A 15,133-nucleotide genomic window follows, 5' to 3' on the forward strand; every position below is an offset into this window, starting at 1 on the left:
TATTTCTTTGGAGAAATTCACTTTCACGTAGAAGAAGTGCTTTGGATTACAAGCATGTTTCCAGAATGATTTTTGCTCGCAAGCCAAGGTTTTACCATATCATTATGTCTTTCAGGATGCTGGTACATAGCAAAGCATCATTTTTAAAAAGTCTTTCATCTCTGGTTTGCTGAAATGCACCTTTTGACCTTGTGTGTGTGTGCGTTTACTCACTACAAATGTTAACTCTTCTTCAATGCAATTACTGGGTTTAAATCTCACATTCGGGCATAAAAAGGGAAGAGTATATTCCATTTTTAACAAAGGTGTTAACGGCAGCATTTCAAGGAATTGCTTTCCCATTTGCTGTGATGTTAGAGCAGAAGCCCGAGAATGCCATGCGTGCGGTGTGCAGCAAGCTTCTGGAGGGCAAGCAGGTAAGCCCTCCCAGGTGAACTCTCCCAGGTGAGCCCCCGAAGATGAGTCTCCTAGGTGAGCCCCTGCAGGTGAGCCCCCCAGGTGAACTCCCACAGGTGAGTCCCCCAGGTGAGCCCCTGCAGGTGAGCCCCCCCAGGTGAGTCCTCCAGATGAGCCCCTGCAGGTGAGCCCCCCAGGTGAGCTCTCGCAGGTGAGCGCCCACAGGTGAGCTCCCACAAGTGAGCCCCCACAGGTAAGTCTCCCAGGTGAGTCCCCCAGGTGAGCTCCTGAAGGTGAGTTCTCCTAGGTGAGCCCTCGAAGGTGAGCTCCCCCAGGTGAGCTCCCACAGGTGGGCCCCTGCAGGTGAGTCCCCTGGGTGAGCCCCTGCAGGTGAGCCCCCCGGGTGAGCTCCCGCAGGTGAGTCCCTGCAGGTGAGTTCCTCCAGGTGAGCCCTCACAGATGAGTCCCTGCAGGTGAGCTCTCCTAGGTGAGCCCCCGAAGGTGAGCTCACGCAGGTGAGCTCCCACAAGTGAGCCCTCACAGGTAAGTCCCCCGGTGAGTCCCCCAGGTGAGCTCCCGCAGGTGAGTCCCTGCAGGTGAGCTCCTCCAGGTGAGCCCCCCCAGGTGAGCCCCCGCAGGTGAGTCCCCCCTCGCCCCCAGGTGAACTCCTGCAGGACAGCTGGCCGCACTCTGCAGCACTTCCTAGCCAGGCAGTCTCACAATAGGGGAAAACGGCTGTGTGCTCCATTTGAAAAAGCTCTTATGAAAAAAGGAAAGGAAATAGGAACATTTTCTTTTAGAATATTCCATTCTGAAGAAAGCAAAAGAGAATTATAAAAGGTGGCACAGAAAGAGCACCCCATGACCTTTGACACCACTGAGGAAGTTACCCCCCCCCATCAATATCAGGAATGTTTTTCTTTCTCTTAAAAAAGTTCACTTGGATCACCAAGTAATACAGGTTCCCCTCAATATTTGTGTTCACAGTCTACTTTATTTAAAGTGGGGGAGCGGCTGTGCATTTAGTCCTCCTAAGTATACGCCATACATCTGGAGAGCTGTCTGGTGCGGAATGGAAGTGTTTACTCATTTGTGATTCTACAGGCAAATTTGTCAGAACCTATGTTCTCATCCCTGCAAACCACGGTCTCCTGGAAAAGCGGGACTCTGAGGGGACAAGCAAAACGTGTGTGGGGCTAGTCTGGGACACGAGGAAGGCAATCAGTTCAAAAGCAGTCTTTTAAAGGGTGGACATTACTGGGAAGGAGCACGGCCAACGAGACTACATGCTCACTGGAACTACACAAAAATGGAAGGGACCCCAAATATCCACATAACTTTAAAATGCTTGAGAGGAAAACAGAATAGGTTTACGACACTCTCTAGGTTTCTGGTGAACACACTTACATGTGGAAAAGTGATCATCTAGAACTTGACGGTTGCCAGGCTTCCTGAAATCATACTCAAGAAACACTGCTACTGAAAACAGAAGCTCGGTGGCCGTGGCTGAGAGACCGTGCCCTGTCCTCACCTTGGCCTGACGCCAGGAAAACCGTCCAGAGTGCACCAGTTGACAGACACACACGCACCAGTCACGGCTCCAGCGAGAAGGGAGAAATCTCCCATCTCAGCAAATGCCAGGTCAAGCCATCCCCCCTTTCCATCCTGAAATGGATGACTTCTGAGTATCTTGTTTTAACAGATGCTTTAAATTTAAATTTCTCACGGTTACTGTATTTCTTGGGATCTCATGTTCTGAATCTTATCTTTGCCATAAAGACTGCGTTCAAATGCCTGCCTGGTACCTGCCAGCCTATCCATAGCTTTCTCAACAATGTTCAATGTTTTATTTTTCCATTTTATCCCAATAATGAAGCAAGGTATTTAACCACTGTCTGTAATCAAGGAATAAAGGAATAAATTGATAATAGCACTATATCACTTCACAAGATACAAAAGTTCAGTATAATATGTTAATTTAATAAATGATACTTTCTTAATGAGTTTCATAATAGAATCATAAATGTAACAATGATTAGCTAAGATTTAAGCAAGAGTTGGCAAGCTTTCTGAAATACTCATTAAAAGGGAAACAGTACTCAAAATAAAACCAGAGACTGCTCTCAAATGGGACGTACTTAGAACGTACACCATGACTGACACGTGCTCTCCCGTGTAAGGATTGATGTACACCGAATATTCATTTTCTCCCAAACTTTCACATTAAAGAAAAGTCCAAAGTTTGTCTCTAATTCTTGCAGAGTGTCAACATCACTGACTGGATCAGCCACCAGTGGGCACGGTGGAGCCCTGCCCCACGCGGGACCCCGAAGGACACGCCGCGGACCAGGGCGCGGCCCAGCAAGGGCCTTGAGAAACTTGCTTCAACATCCTGGGGACCCAGGATAACCCGTCACGTTTACTCCAGAACTTTTATCACTCCCAGTTCGACGAAGAGTGGCTCTTCGTCGCTCAGATCTCGAATTCTGCCCAAAGCGCACAAGGTGAGACTGGCCACGGGTCACTGGCACGAGCAGGGAGGTTAACCGCTTGCTTTGCGCAAAAGCAGACTGGGGAGTGCCCGCTCCCTCCACTGCCCAACGTTACCCCACGGGTGTCCCTAAAGCCACCTCCACTTGGGGACTGGGCCTCCTCCAGGCGCCTCCTCTCCAGCCCCCGAGCCAGGCACGCGTGGGCCTCCCCCCAAACGATGCCCTCCCATGCTGGCTGTCGGTGCTGCTCTGTGTCACCGTCAGCCGGGCTGTGGCTGTGGACCACGCACTTCACGTGTGCCTTCCGGCAGAGCCCTTAGGATAAGGCCAGTGTCACCACACGCTGCGCGCAGTTCTCCTTCAGGGTACAGCTGCCCCTTGAACGATGTGGGGTTTGGGCATGGACCTTTGTGTCCTTGAAATTCCCCGTCAGGAGAACTTGTGAGTCTCCCTAAACTTGACCAGAAGTCTGGCCAATAGCAGTCGATGAACACTTGCCTTGTACACTACCTGTATCCTGTCGTGCGTTCTCACAACAAAGGACACCAGAGAGAAGAGAAGGTCATTAGGAAAGTCACTCGGAAGGGACAACACACTCATCCCACTGCACGGTTCTGACCGGAAAACACCCACGCACAAGTGGACGCATGCAGTTCAAACCCGTGTTGTTCCAGGATGAGCTGGGTGATGATGTTCTGACATCTTAAAACTTTCTGGCTGCAGAGACCACCACTCCCAGGGCAGCCCATTCTCAAGAGAGAGCAAAGCAGGGCAGTCACGTCCATGTGCAAACTGCTCCATCCAGAGCCCTGCCTCCCCCTCTGTCCTGCACCCAGGAGCAGCACCCCTCTGCTCTGCCTCCCCCATCTGTCCCTGCGCCTAGGAACAGGACCCCTCCCCCCTGCCTCCCCTGTCTGATCCTGCCCCCAGGAGCAGCACCCCTCCGCTCTGCCTCCCCCATCTGCCCTGCCCCCAGGAGCAGCACCCCTCTGCTCTGCCTCCCCCATCTGTCCCTGCGCCTAGGAGCAGGACCCCTCCCCCCTGCCTCCCCTGTCTGATCCTGCCCCCAGGAGTATGACCCCTCCGCTCTGCCTCCCCCATCTGCCCTGCCCCCAGGAGCAGGACCCTCCACTCTCCCTGCCCATCAGTCCTCCTGCCCCCTTCCCCCAGGAGCAGCACCCCTCTGTCCTACCTCCCCCATCTGATCCTGCACCCAGGAGCAGCACCCCTCCGCTCTGCCTCCCCCATCTGCCGTGCCCCCAGTGGCAGCACCCCTCCACTCTCCCTGCCCATCAGTCCCCCTGCCCCCTGCCCCCAGGAGCAGCACCCCTCTGTCTTACCTCCCCCATCTGATCCTGCCCCCAGGAGCAGCACCCCTCCGCTCTGCCTCCCCCATCTGCCCTGCCCCCAGGAGCAGGACCCTCCACTCTCCCTGCCCATCAGTCCCCCTGCCCCCAGGAGCAGCACCCCTCTGTCCTACCTCCCCCATCTGTCCTGCACCCAGGAGCAGCACCCCTCTGCTCTGCCTCCCCCATCTGTCCCTGCGCCTAGGAGCAGGACCCCTCCCCCCTGCCTCCCCTGTCTGATCCTGCCCCCAGGAGCAGCACCCCTCCGCTCTGCCTCCCCCATCTGCCCTGCCCCCAGGAGCAGCACCCCTCCGCTCTGCCTCCCCCATCTGCCCTGCCCCCAGGAGCAGCACCCCTCTGCTCTGCCTCCCCCATCTGTCCCTGCACCTAGGAGCAGGACCCCTCCCCCCTGCCTCCCCTGTCTGATCCTGCCCCCAGGAGTATGACCCCTCCGCTCTGCCTCCCCCATCTGCCCTGCCCCCAGGAGCAGCACCCCTCCACTCTCCCTGCCCATCAGTCCCCCTGCCCCCTGCCCCCAGGAGCAGCACCCCTCTGTCCTACCTCCCCCATCTGATCCTGCACCCAGGAGCAGCACCCCTCCGCCCCGCCTTCCCCATCTGTCCCTGCCCCCAGGAGCAGCACCCCTCTGTCCTGCCTCCTCCATCTGCCCTGCCCCCAGGAGCTGCAGCCCTCCACTCTGCCTCCCCCATCTGTCCTGTACCCAGGAGCAGGACCCCTCCACTCTCCCTCCCCATCTGTCCCCGTGCCCCCTGCCCCCAGGAGCAGGACCCCTCCTCCCTGCCTCCCCCATCTGTCCCATCCCCCAGGAGCAGGACCCCTCCGCCCTGCCTCCCCCGTCTGATCCTGCCCCCAGGAGCAGCACCCCTCCGCCCTGCCTCCCCCATCTGTCCCTGTCCCCAGGAGCAGCACCCCTCCGCCCTGCCTCCCCTGTCTGATCCTGCACCCAGGGGCAGGACCCCTCCGCCCTGCCTCCCCTGTCTGATCCTGCCCCCAGGGGCAGGACCCCTCCACCTGCCTCCCCCGTCAGATCCTGCACCCAGGGGCAGCAACCCTCAGCGTTGATCATCCTGGGCCCTGGTGCAAGGCAAGAAGGGCCACCTTTGTTGCTCAAAACTCACCAAAGTTGTTCAAACTAGCCGGTCCTAAATTGTTTACCATGCCCTGCCGGCCTGTCCCAGCCAAGCCCAACAAAGCCCATTCACGGTGTGAATCCTTCCCTGCCTCCTGGCCTTCCTGGGGCATCCCCATGTCGTGCCCCTGTCTCTAGGACCCAGGAGTGTAACAACCCTGGTTTTCCTGAGCCTCTGCTCCGGGTCCTCTTGTGGCTGCACCTGACTGGCCGTGTCACGCAAGAACCCCAGACGGCCCCCACGGACGGAGGGGACAACCGAGGATTACAGGGAGTGCCATCACAGGGGCCCGCCACCCTCTGAGCAGCAGCGTCCCACCCTGGGGAATGGAACCTGCTGTCCACACACCCCAACCAGACCCGTGTCTGATCCCAAAGAAAGTAGTCTGTAACTGCCAACCTACAAGGTCAGTCCCCACATCCAGGGTTTTTGGGAAGCTTCTGTCCCCCGCAGCTGCTGCCTTACTCCCCGTCGTCTCCACATACCCACAGACCCCCAACAACACGCTAGCTGGCCCTCCTGCCACTGTAACTGCCCCTTCCCACAGTTAGGCTGTCCAGTCTCGGGTGGGTCCTTAATGGAAGCAAATGACTATCCCTGTGGTGCCTGAAACCTGCAGCTCAGGGTCCCTACCCCCAGCACAGGTGCCCTGGGCGGCCAGGACCCAGCATTCACCCAACCCCCTTGGTTTACATGGAGCCATTTGTGCATTTGGTCGCTGGGCCATTCATTTCAGAAGTGCTTACTGAGCTCATTCATTCATTCATTCATTCAGGAAGTACTAACAGCCCATCCATTCATTCATTTGTTGAGGAAGTGCTTACAGAGCTCATTCATTCATTTATTCCTTTGTTCAGGAAGTGCTTACTAAGTTCATTCATTCATTCATTCATTCATTCATTCATTGAGGAAGTGCTTACTGAGTTCATTCATCATTTGCTTAGGAAATACTTACTGAGCTCACTCATTCACTCATTTGTTCAGGAAGTACTTACTGAGCACACTCATTCATTCATGTGTTCAGGAAGTACTTACTAAGCTCATTCATTCATTCATTCATTCATAAAGTGCTTACTGAGCACACTTATTCATGCATTCGTTCCTTCAGGAAATGCTTACTGAGCACAGGAAGCCTGCCTGGTAGAAGGATTCAGACAGGAATCCGGCGGTGACGATGCAGAAGGCGGCCGTGTGTGATGGAGGGAGCACGCCATCAGGGGAGCTGGCGCCATGGGGTGGAGGTGCTAATCCAGCCTTGCTGGCTCCGGCCTGGGCAATTTCTGTGATCAGTAAAGCCAGACCATGTCTCCTGTAGAAGCATCACAGGCATAAGGATGAAGCTGTGCCCCAGCAGTCACCCTGTGCCAGCTGGCACCGAGCACGCAGCTGCCCAAAGAAACGGGGGGCTCCTTCCCACCGAGGTGCAACCCAAGCAGAGCCCGAGGTTCTAAGGTGCCAGAGGACCTCGTCGGCACTGAGAAGGCTGAAGGTACGACTGGAGAGACACGGGCACACAGGTGTATGAACACACACACACACAGACACACATGTGCACACACGCAGAGATACACACATGTACACGCAGATACACGTGCACACACACGAACACAAAGAGACATGTGCGCACACATGCAGAGATATACACACGCACAGACATACATGTGCACACACACGTGGATACGCACGTACAGAAGACACACGTGTGTGCACGGTGGAGATACACGTGCACACACGCATGCACAGACACACACGCACACACACAGAGGCACACATACATGGACACATGTTCACACTTGGATACCTGTGTACACGCATGTGCACACACGTGCAGAGATCCACACATGCACACACAGACACACATGCGGAGATACACAGACACACATGTGCAAAGAGATACACACACAGACACACACAGACTCATGTGTGTACATACATGCAGAGATACACACATGCACACAGGTAGACACACACATGTACATGCACGAGCACAGACACACATGCGCACAGACTCACATGTGCACACACAGACATGCACACATAGACGCCCCATCCCAGTCCTGCTGGTCTAGGAACGCTATCCTCAGCACCCAGGCCACAGAGAGCACCACGGTGAGGGGTAGGTTATGCTGACCACAGAGCCCTCCCACAGAGTCATGGATACAGGGATGAAGACAAGAGCTCGGTCATCTGGAACTGAGGCCACCACAGTTCAGATCTCATCCAAGGAGAGTCCTTGGAGGACAAGGATCTTGTGGCTCACACTCCTGGCTCCTGGGCGAGGTGTGCCCTGGGAAGACCAGTCATGGCGGGAACAAATTCTTATTAAGAAGCAACTGGAGGGCCGCCCAGGTGGTTCAGTCGGTTAAACACCCAACTTTGGCTCAGGTTGTGATCTTGTGGTTCACGACTTGGAGCCCCGTGTCAAGCTCTCTGCTGACGACTCAGAGCCTGGAGTCTGCTTTGGATTCTGTGTCTCCCTCTCTCTCTGTTCCTCCTTGGCTGGTGCTCTGTCTCTCAAACGTTAAAAAAAAAAAAGCAATGGACCATCTGCATCACACACACACTCCCCAACCTGGCAGTCGGCCTCATGAACACAGGAGGCAGGTGCAGGCAGAGACAGGTCAGGGCCAGGTTCAGGATCCCAACCAGCGTACAAGCGCGTGCAGGTGGGAAGCCAGGGCCACGGGCACTCACTCACTTAATCCTGACAACATGAGAGGCTGAGATGACCGTTTCATCTTGATGAGACATTTTAGGATTAACAAAAATTAACTGAAGGGTGGGGGTGCTGGATGAGAGACAGGTGCGCTGCTGGGGGACAGGCACTCTGCCATGGTCTTGACTTGCATCCATTCCTTTAATCCTCTCCACCTACAACTCATCTTGTGAGTACAGGAGCAGGGAGGGACAGGGGCGTCCACGGTGCGGTCGTGAGTGGCAGGGAGTGAGGGACAGGAGCTGAGTGTGTTCCTCCCGGTCCAAAATGGACAGTGCACTCTCACCAGGCTGCCCTGCCCCAGCACGTAAGCACCCCCTGTCCTGGGGGCCAGGGGAGCTCACCTCCCGTAAGATGCGGGCCAAAGCCCGCACAGCCTCACGCAGTATGAGCTGGGAGGGGTGAGGACGGGGCGCTCTAGACTCTCGGGAGGCGCCGTCTGAGGAGCCGCCATCCTCACCGTCCACACTCCAAGCAGCAAAGCCGTACCCGGGCGAGTGCAGCAGTGAGGTCCTCTACAGATGGACGAGGCGCCTCCTGAGATGCTGTGCACCTGCTACAAGAAGCTGTCCGGAAAGGTACGAACAGGTGCCTGTGAGGCAGGTGGCGGGAACACTCACCCTGCTCCCTCATCTGAAGGGTTAACCGTGCAGCTGCTGAGGGGCGGTGCTGTGTGACATGGGGACCCAGCTCGCCCGCCGCACACCTCTTCCCCGGGGAAGCCGGCCCTCAGGGCAGCTACCACCTGATCCCTGATCCGCCGGGGACCCTCCCGGCTTCCAAGTGCTGTCCTGCTGCCTCCGGCTTCCTCCAACACCGGCTCCCGTGAGCACGGCCACCCCACCTGACTTTGTTCCCTGCTGGATATGCGCCCGCCCTCCCCAAGAAGGGAGGAAGCCACTCCAGCCACCACATAGGATGTGCGGGCCTCCGTGCAGTTCACGTCAGTCATGGAGGGCTGTGCATTTCACGTCTGTCTGCTCACTCACAGAGGTGTGCGGAGTCTGGCCCCGGAGATATCTGCTCGTACTGCTCACACATTTTCCCACATAAAATAGAACATATTACATAAAAAAAAATTACTCAAGTAGTATTGTTGCAAAGGCAAAGCATCGTCCCCGTGAATGCCGCAGAGTTCTGCGACACGCTGTCTGAGGGGAAATTAGGGAATCAGGGGGATACACAGCCCAGTGGGAGCAACCTTTCAGGGAAAAACCCTAGGACCACCACTTCAGACAGACTGCCAGCCCGCCCGTGTCACGTGCCAGAGCTGAGTACCTTTCTCCTGGGATGTGTCCTCATCAGCAACCGTGACCCTAGCCCAGGGAACAGCTTGGAACCTCCCTAGAAGCAAAGCACTTGCTTCCCTGCTGTGTCCCCAGTGCCTGAACGAGATGCCACACACACTCAGCAGACTCAATATGCATTTGCCGTGCGAGCCAGTGTTAAGAGTTCTGCGTGAAGTTGACTTGATGCAGCCACTGTGGGAAGCAGTGTCTCTGAAGGGCAGCTGGACGGCGAGAGAGCAGGGATGCCAGAGCAAGTCTGCACCGGCCCCGGCCTTCTCCATACACCACACACTTCCCAAACCGTATGCTTCCACAATTTACAAGTGCTTAGACATTTTTCCAACTATAATCTCCCATAAGTGTTTCTGGAAGAGGGAGTGTTATCCCAGAGACATGCTCTTCAGTGATCTCGTTAAAAAGACTCAGAAAGCTAATATTTTGTTTCCCACTTACATTTAATACATACTAATCCACCCTTCCAACCGCGACGTCTTAAACAACCTAACTTTGTTTGACAATTTTATCACTGATCCAATGGGAAAAGGAGGTCTTTTCAGAGAAGACTCCTGACTGCGGAAAACAATGAAAGGTTTCTTCAGTGAGCTGAGAAAGGCCTTTACAATTGACTAGGCACAGGAGAGGACCATGATTTCTTGCAGAGGGAAGAGCATTCAATGTGAGGCTTGGAAGGGTCACAAACACACACGGGGTGAGAAGGTATGAAGAGAAGGGGTGGACGCATAGTAGAAGAGGAAGGACTCCTGTGTGAGGGAGAAGAAACCCTCAGGGCTTATCAGCCAACCACAAAGAACCACAATGGCCACCTGGGTTGGGACTGCTCCCAAGAACCTCAATTTAACCTGCAGATTCTCCAGTCCTACTTATGGTGTGTGTGTGTGTGTGTGTGTGTGTGTGTGTGTGTGTGTGTGTGTAAAAACAGTGCTTTGAGTACTCATTAAGATGTTTTAATGTTCCTTTTGGAGCCTAACATCTGACTGGTTAGAAATTAAGTCATCTTAACCTATGATGGTCTGTTTTTAGAGCTCACTACGGGGAAGTCAAAACTCAGCAGGATGCGGTGCAGTAGGGAGGCACCAGCATGGTGTTTTCCCATAAAGGAAGCCACAGAGAAGGGAATTCTATAGTACTCTCCACATTCTGCCTTTTTGAGAAATTAGTTTCCTTTGCTTACTTTAAGCAAGCACTTATTAACTATAATGGACACTTGACTTTTCATTTCAAAGGGCAAAACCACAATCATCCATTCTAAACTTAGAAAAGAAGAAAAAAATAACCACAGCCTGAACCAGTCCAAGCAACATAAGAAATGTCTCAAAAACCTTCACTTTTACCTGAAGCCATAAAACTTCTAGAGGAAAACACAGGGAAAGAACTTCTCAGTGACGGTCCTGGTGATTTTTTTGAAATGACACCTGATGCGCATGCGACAAAAGCCAAAATCAACAAGTGCGAACCCCCTAATTAGAAAGTGGGTAGAGGATCTGAATGGAAATTTTTCTATAGAAAACATAAAGATGGTCAAAGGACACATGAAAAGATGTTCGATACCACTGTTTACCAAGTGCTAATCCAAACCAGTGAGAGACCTGTTAGAACAGCAGTGATCAAAAAGGCAAAAAAATAAGAAATAGTAGGACGTGGAGGACAGGGAACCCTGTGCACTGTTGGCGGGAATGTAAGTTGGTGCAGCCACTACAGAAGGCGGACTCCCCAAAATATTAAAAACAGAACTACCCTATGATCCAGCAACTCCACTTCCGAGTATTTATTCAGAGGAAATGAAATCTGGAGCTCGAAGAGATATCTGCATCCCCACGTTCATTTCAGTGCTATTTACAAGAGCCAAGGCATGGAACAGCCTAAGAGTCCCTCCAGGATGGATGAATCAAGATGATGTGGTGTATACACGCAGTGGTATATTCAGCCATTAAGAAAGAAGGAAATCTTGCCATTTGCAACCACATAGGTTGACCCTCAGAGCCTTGCCCTAAACGAAATAAGTCAAACAATGACAAATACCACATGATCTCACTTATCTGCTGCGTCTAAAAAACCCTAGACTCCCGGGTGCAGAGAACAGGCTGGTGGTTACCAGAGAAGGGGAGGTGGTTACTGGGATTGGGAGAAGCCGGTCAGAAGGTACGATCTTCCAGTTCTAGTCCTGTAGGACTAGTAACTCCCAGAAAGTCGCGTACGGCACGGCGACCAGAGTTTACAATGCTCTGTGGTAGAGCTGAAAGTTGCTAAGAGAGGAAATCCTACAAGTTCTCATCACAAGGAGACTACGTGAGGTGCTAACTTACGGGGACCATTGGCAGTGTCCACACACGTTACATCACTGTGCTGCCCACGTGGAACAGGTACGGGGTTGAATGGCAATCATATCTCAATAAAACTGGGGATAAACAAAACCTTCCCTTTTGTCCTTTGAATGCTGAGGATTAAGTGGTAATGAGAAGATACAGTTTCTAAGACTCCAAAATGTTAACCAATACATTTGTATTCCGCCCCTTGAGTGCTGGTTGAAAATATTATCAGTTAACAAAGGCTGGGTACAAGGTAGAGAATTATGTCCATTTTACAGGTGAAGAAAATGAGGCTCAAAAAGGCTTCTGACCTGTTCCCAGGGAGGAATTCCAGTTATCAAGCAGACTGCTCAGTATGAGCCCCAGGTCCCTGCATCGGCTTTGGGAAGTGTCCACCGCCCCATCTCCACCCTGCAATCCCACAGTCACTCATGGAAATGTGCTCCTTCCTCGCTCCTTTGGGGTCCCACAGGCCTCCTTGCCTCTGCCCAGTGCCCCTGGACACCCAGGGCTGCGATGAGGATCCCAGAGACACCGGGGACCCAAAGGGGGTGGGGGGTGGGGTCCTCCTGGCTCCTGGTGATCTTTCTGGCCCTCAGTGATCCCCGTTCTCCACCCCCACCCTCCCCAACACCTGTCAGGGTCTGGGGACCAGGTAGGAGGTGGGCCAGGGATCGAGCTAGAGGTAGGCTGGGGTCCCAGGTCTGGGTGGGAGTTGAACAGGGCTCTAGGGTCTGTGTGGTGGGTGGTCCCAATCCAGGAAGGAAACGGACAAGGCTCTGGGGTACAGCCAGGAGTGGGCCGGGGGTCTCGGAAGGAGGTGGCCAGGGCTCTGAGGTTCGGGAGGGCGGTGGCCAGGGCTCTGGGGTCCGGGAGGGAGGTGGACAGGGCTCTGGGGTCCGGGCGGGGGGTAGGCCGGGGGTTCGGGAGAGAGGTGGACAGGGAGGGCTATGGAGCCCGGGCGGAGAGTGGGCTGGGGGTCCCGGAAGGAGGTGGCCCGTGCTCTGGGTTCCCGGCGGTGGGTGGGTCGGGTGTCCGGGGTCTGGGTCCGAGATCAGGAACTGGGAGGTCCGCGTCCCCTTCCCCACTACCCACCTGCGCCCCCCGCCCGCGCCCCCAGACCCCTACCCAACATACCTTGCCGTCTCAGCGCTGCCATGGCGATGCTGCGACCCCAGCTCTATCCCGGCGCCAACAGCTTCAGGGCCAAAGTAGCGCTGCGACGCTTCCGGATTCCGACCCTCTATGCCCACCCACAACAATAGGCGTGCCCAATCGGGATCCAGGGTCTTTCCCGCTGGATGCCAATCAGCGGAGTCCCGGCTGTGGATTGGTTTTTGCGGGTGCCGTGGGCGTGACCAAGGGCGCTAGTGCTTGGAGCATGCTCAGAGGGAAGTGACTGACTACTGGGTGAGCCGGCTTCCCGGTTTTGGTGCCTTAGAAGAAAGTCAGAAGATGCAGGGAACTCCAGTCTCATATAAAGCCTATTAAACTATATCCTCTCCTTATTACCGTTTATCAGTATTCAAATGAAAATAGGGAATTTTTTATTTTTTCCCAGTTTTATTAAAATATAATTGAAATACAACACTGTAAGTTTAAGGAGGTATTATGAGTAGGGGTTCAGGGGGAAGGGGCTACGGAAAGGGGGTCATGGGAAGGAGTTCATAGGGACGTGGTCATAGGAAGATAGCGGGAAGGGTCAGCAGGAGGGGGTCAAGGGGAGAGGAGACTCAGTGGGAGGGGCCCCTTGGTCTTGTGGCTCTGTGACCACTTAAGGTGTCACCTGGGGTTCTGTGGCCCCAAATCAGGGGTGCCAGTGCTGTAGGTGTGGGGGCAGTGCAGGGGTCCACTTAGCGCCCACCGTGCACCCAGGTGTCCACAGGTACTCCAGCACTAGGGGTGTGAAGGCCAAGGGGAGGAAGAGAGCCCGCAGACTGCTGTGGGGAAGACCCCTGCCCTCTGCTGTCCTCTTCCCCGCCGGTCCACTTCCCCCAGGTGGGTTTCTTCCCCGGGCACCCTGTCCAACCCTACTGCACCCTCTCTGCGGCCTGGATTTATTGTGTTCTCCTCTTCTTGAATTTACCTCTTTGGAAAATATATTCCCCAGAGTCTGTCAATGCAGGACACTGTTCAAGATGCTGAGAACATGTCGTGAATGGCCTGATGACAGCAGACAGGAGAGGATGAAGTGAGACACGCAGCACGTCATATGTCACACGGACACGAGTGTGGGGAAGCGGATGGTCAGGAAGGTCGTGTGAGCCAGGCTGGGAGCAGGGCTCGGTGATAGCTGGGCAAATATCACTCAGCAGAAGGGCAGCAATGTCCCTTGAGACTCTTGGGGGGGCAGAAGGACTGATGCCATCTGTCAGAAAAAGGCCTCAGCGTTGGGACAAGACCCAGAGGGGATCATACTACTTTGTGCTCTCCAGCGAGGGAGGAAAACCATCAGCCTGGGAGAGCAGAGGTGTGATAGCGGACATACATCTCACAGAGGGGCCTTGAGGAAGCAGGGAGACCAGTGTGAGCCATTGCAGTTAGAGGGACCTTGGTGGCCAGAGTCAGGGCGGCAGCATCCGGGCTCGCAGGAAGAAGTCCTCGGATTTCTGATCTATTCGACGACAGAGCAAGAGATTTTTGTGTTGACCAGTGTGGGCTCTGAAGAGGAGAGTGACACATCTACACAATTTTGTTCGGGAAACTGGAAGGCTGCAGCCGCACTGAGGAGATGGGAAACATCCAAGAGGAGCACCCTTGGGTGGGGCCTGCGGGGTGGGACACGTGAGGTTGGACGCTCACGAGACACAGAAATGTAGGCATCAGTTAAACAGCTGAATAGGACTTTCGAGTTCAGGAGATGGTGAGTCTTGTCCAAACCCACACGGTGTCCAGCACCAGGAGTGAACCCTGATGGGGCTCACTATGACTCTGGGTGATGATGGTCAATGTGGGCTCATTGTTTTGACAGAGGCACCATCTGGTGGGGGTGTGGACAGTGGGGGGCTGTGGGGGGGGGCAGGCAGTACGTAGGAAGTCTCTGCACCTTCCCCTCAATTTTGCTGTAAACCTGAAACTGCTCCAAGAAATAAAGTAAAACATGTTGGTGCAGGAGGAGGGGATGTGTGCGGGAATCATGTCCTCAATGAGGCTGCATCCTGAACTTTTCCTTCTCTTTGGCAACATCCCCACCGGACTTCAAGCCCACTCTGGACATGGTGGCTTTACAACAAAATCTCCCCAGAAACCAGAGTTTCCTCCTGTCCTAAGGTGATAATGTCTTTCACACCCAGACTTGAAAGAATTGATGACGACATCAGCCTCCACTTTGCCACATGCAGCGTGTCTTCTGCCACCACCCTCGCTGCACCTGTTCCTATGTCACAGGACCCCAGGTCACCCATTTGCCCATGCAG

At 54.3% G+C, this 15,133-nt stretch overlaps 1 protein-coding gene across 5 annotated transcripts in view; it reads right to left on the reverse strand.

The window, feature by feature from the left end:
* Positions 1 to 12,972, reverse strand: part of ERICH1 (glutamate rich 1) — a 60,901-nt gene extending 47,929 nt beyond the window's left edge. For 4 of the 5 annotated variants that reach the window (XM_086703042.1, XM_086703041.1, XM_086703045.1 and 1 more), the window contains exon 1: positions 12,855 to 12,972. In XM_086703042.1, coding sequence (XP_086559168.1) covers positions 12,855 to 12,876 — 22 coding nt within the window. In that variant the 5' untranslated portion in view covers positions 12,877 to 12,972. The remainder of the gene's footprint in view (positions 1 to 12,854) is intronic. The other variant, XM_086703044.1, reaches the window with a different exon arrangement.
* Positions 12,973 to 15,133: the final 2,161 nt, after the last annotated feature.

Source organism: Puma concolor, chromosome B1 (assembly GCF_028749965.1).
Source record: "Puma concolor isolate L17-30 chromosome B1, mPumCon1.1.hap2, whole genome shotgun sequence".
NCBI lineage: Eukaryota > Metazoa > Chordata > Mammalia > Carnivora > Felidae > Puma > Puma concolor.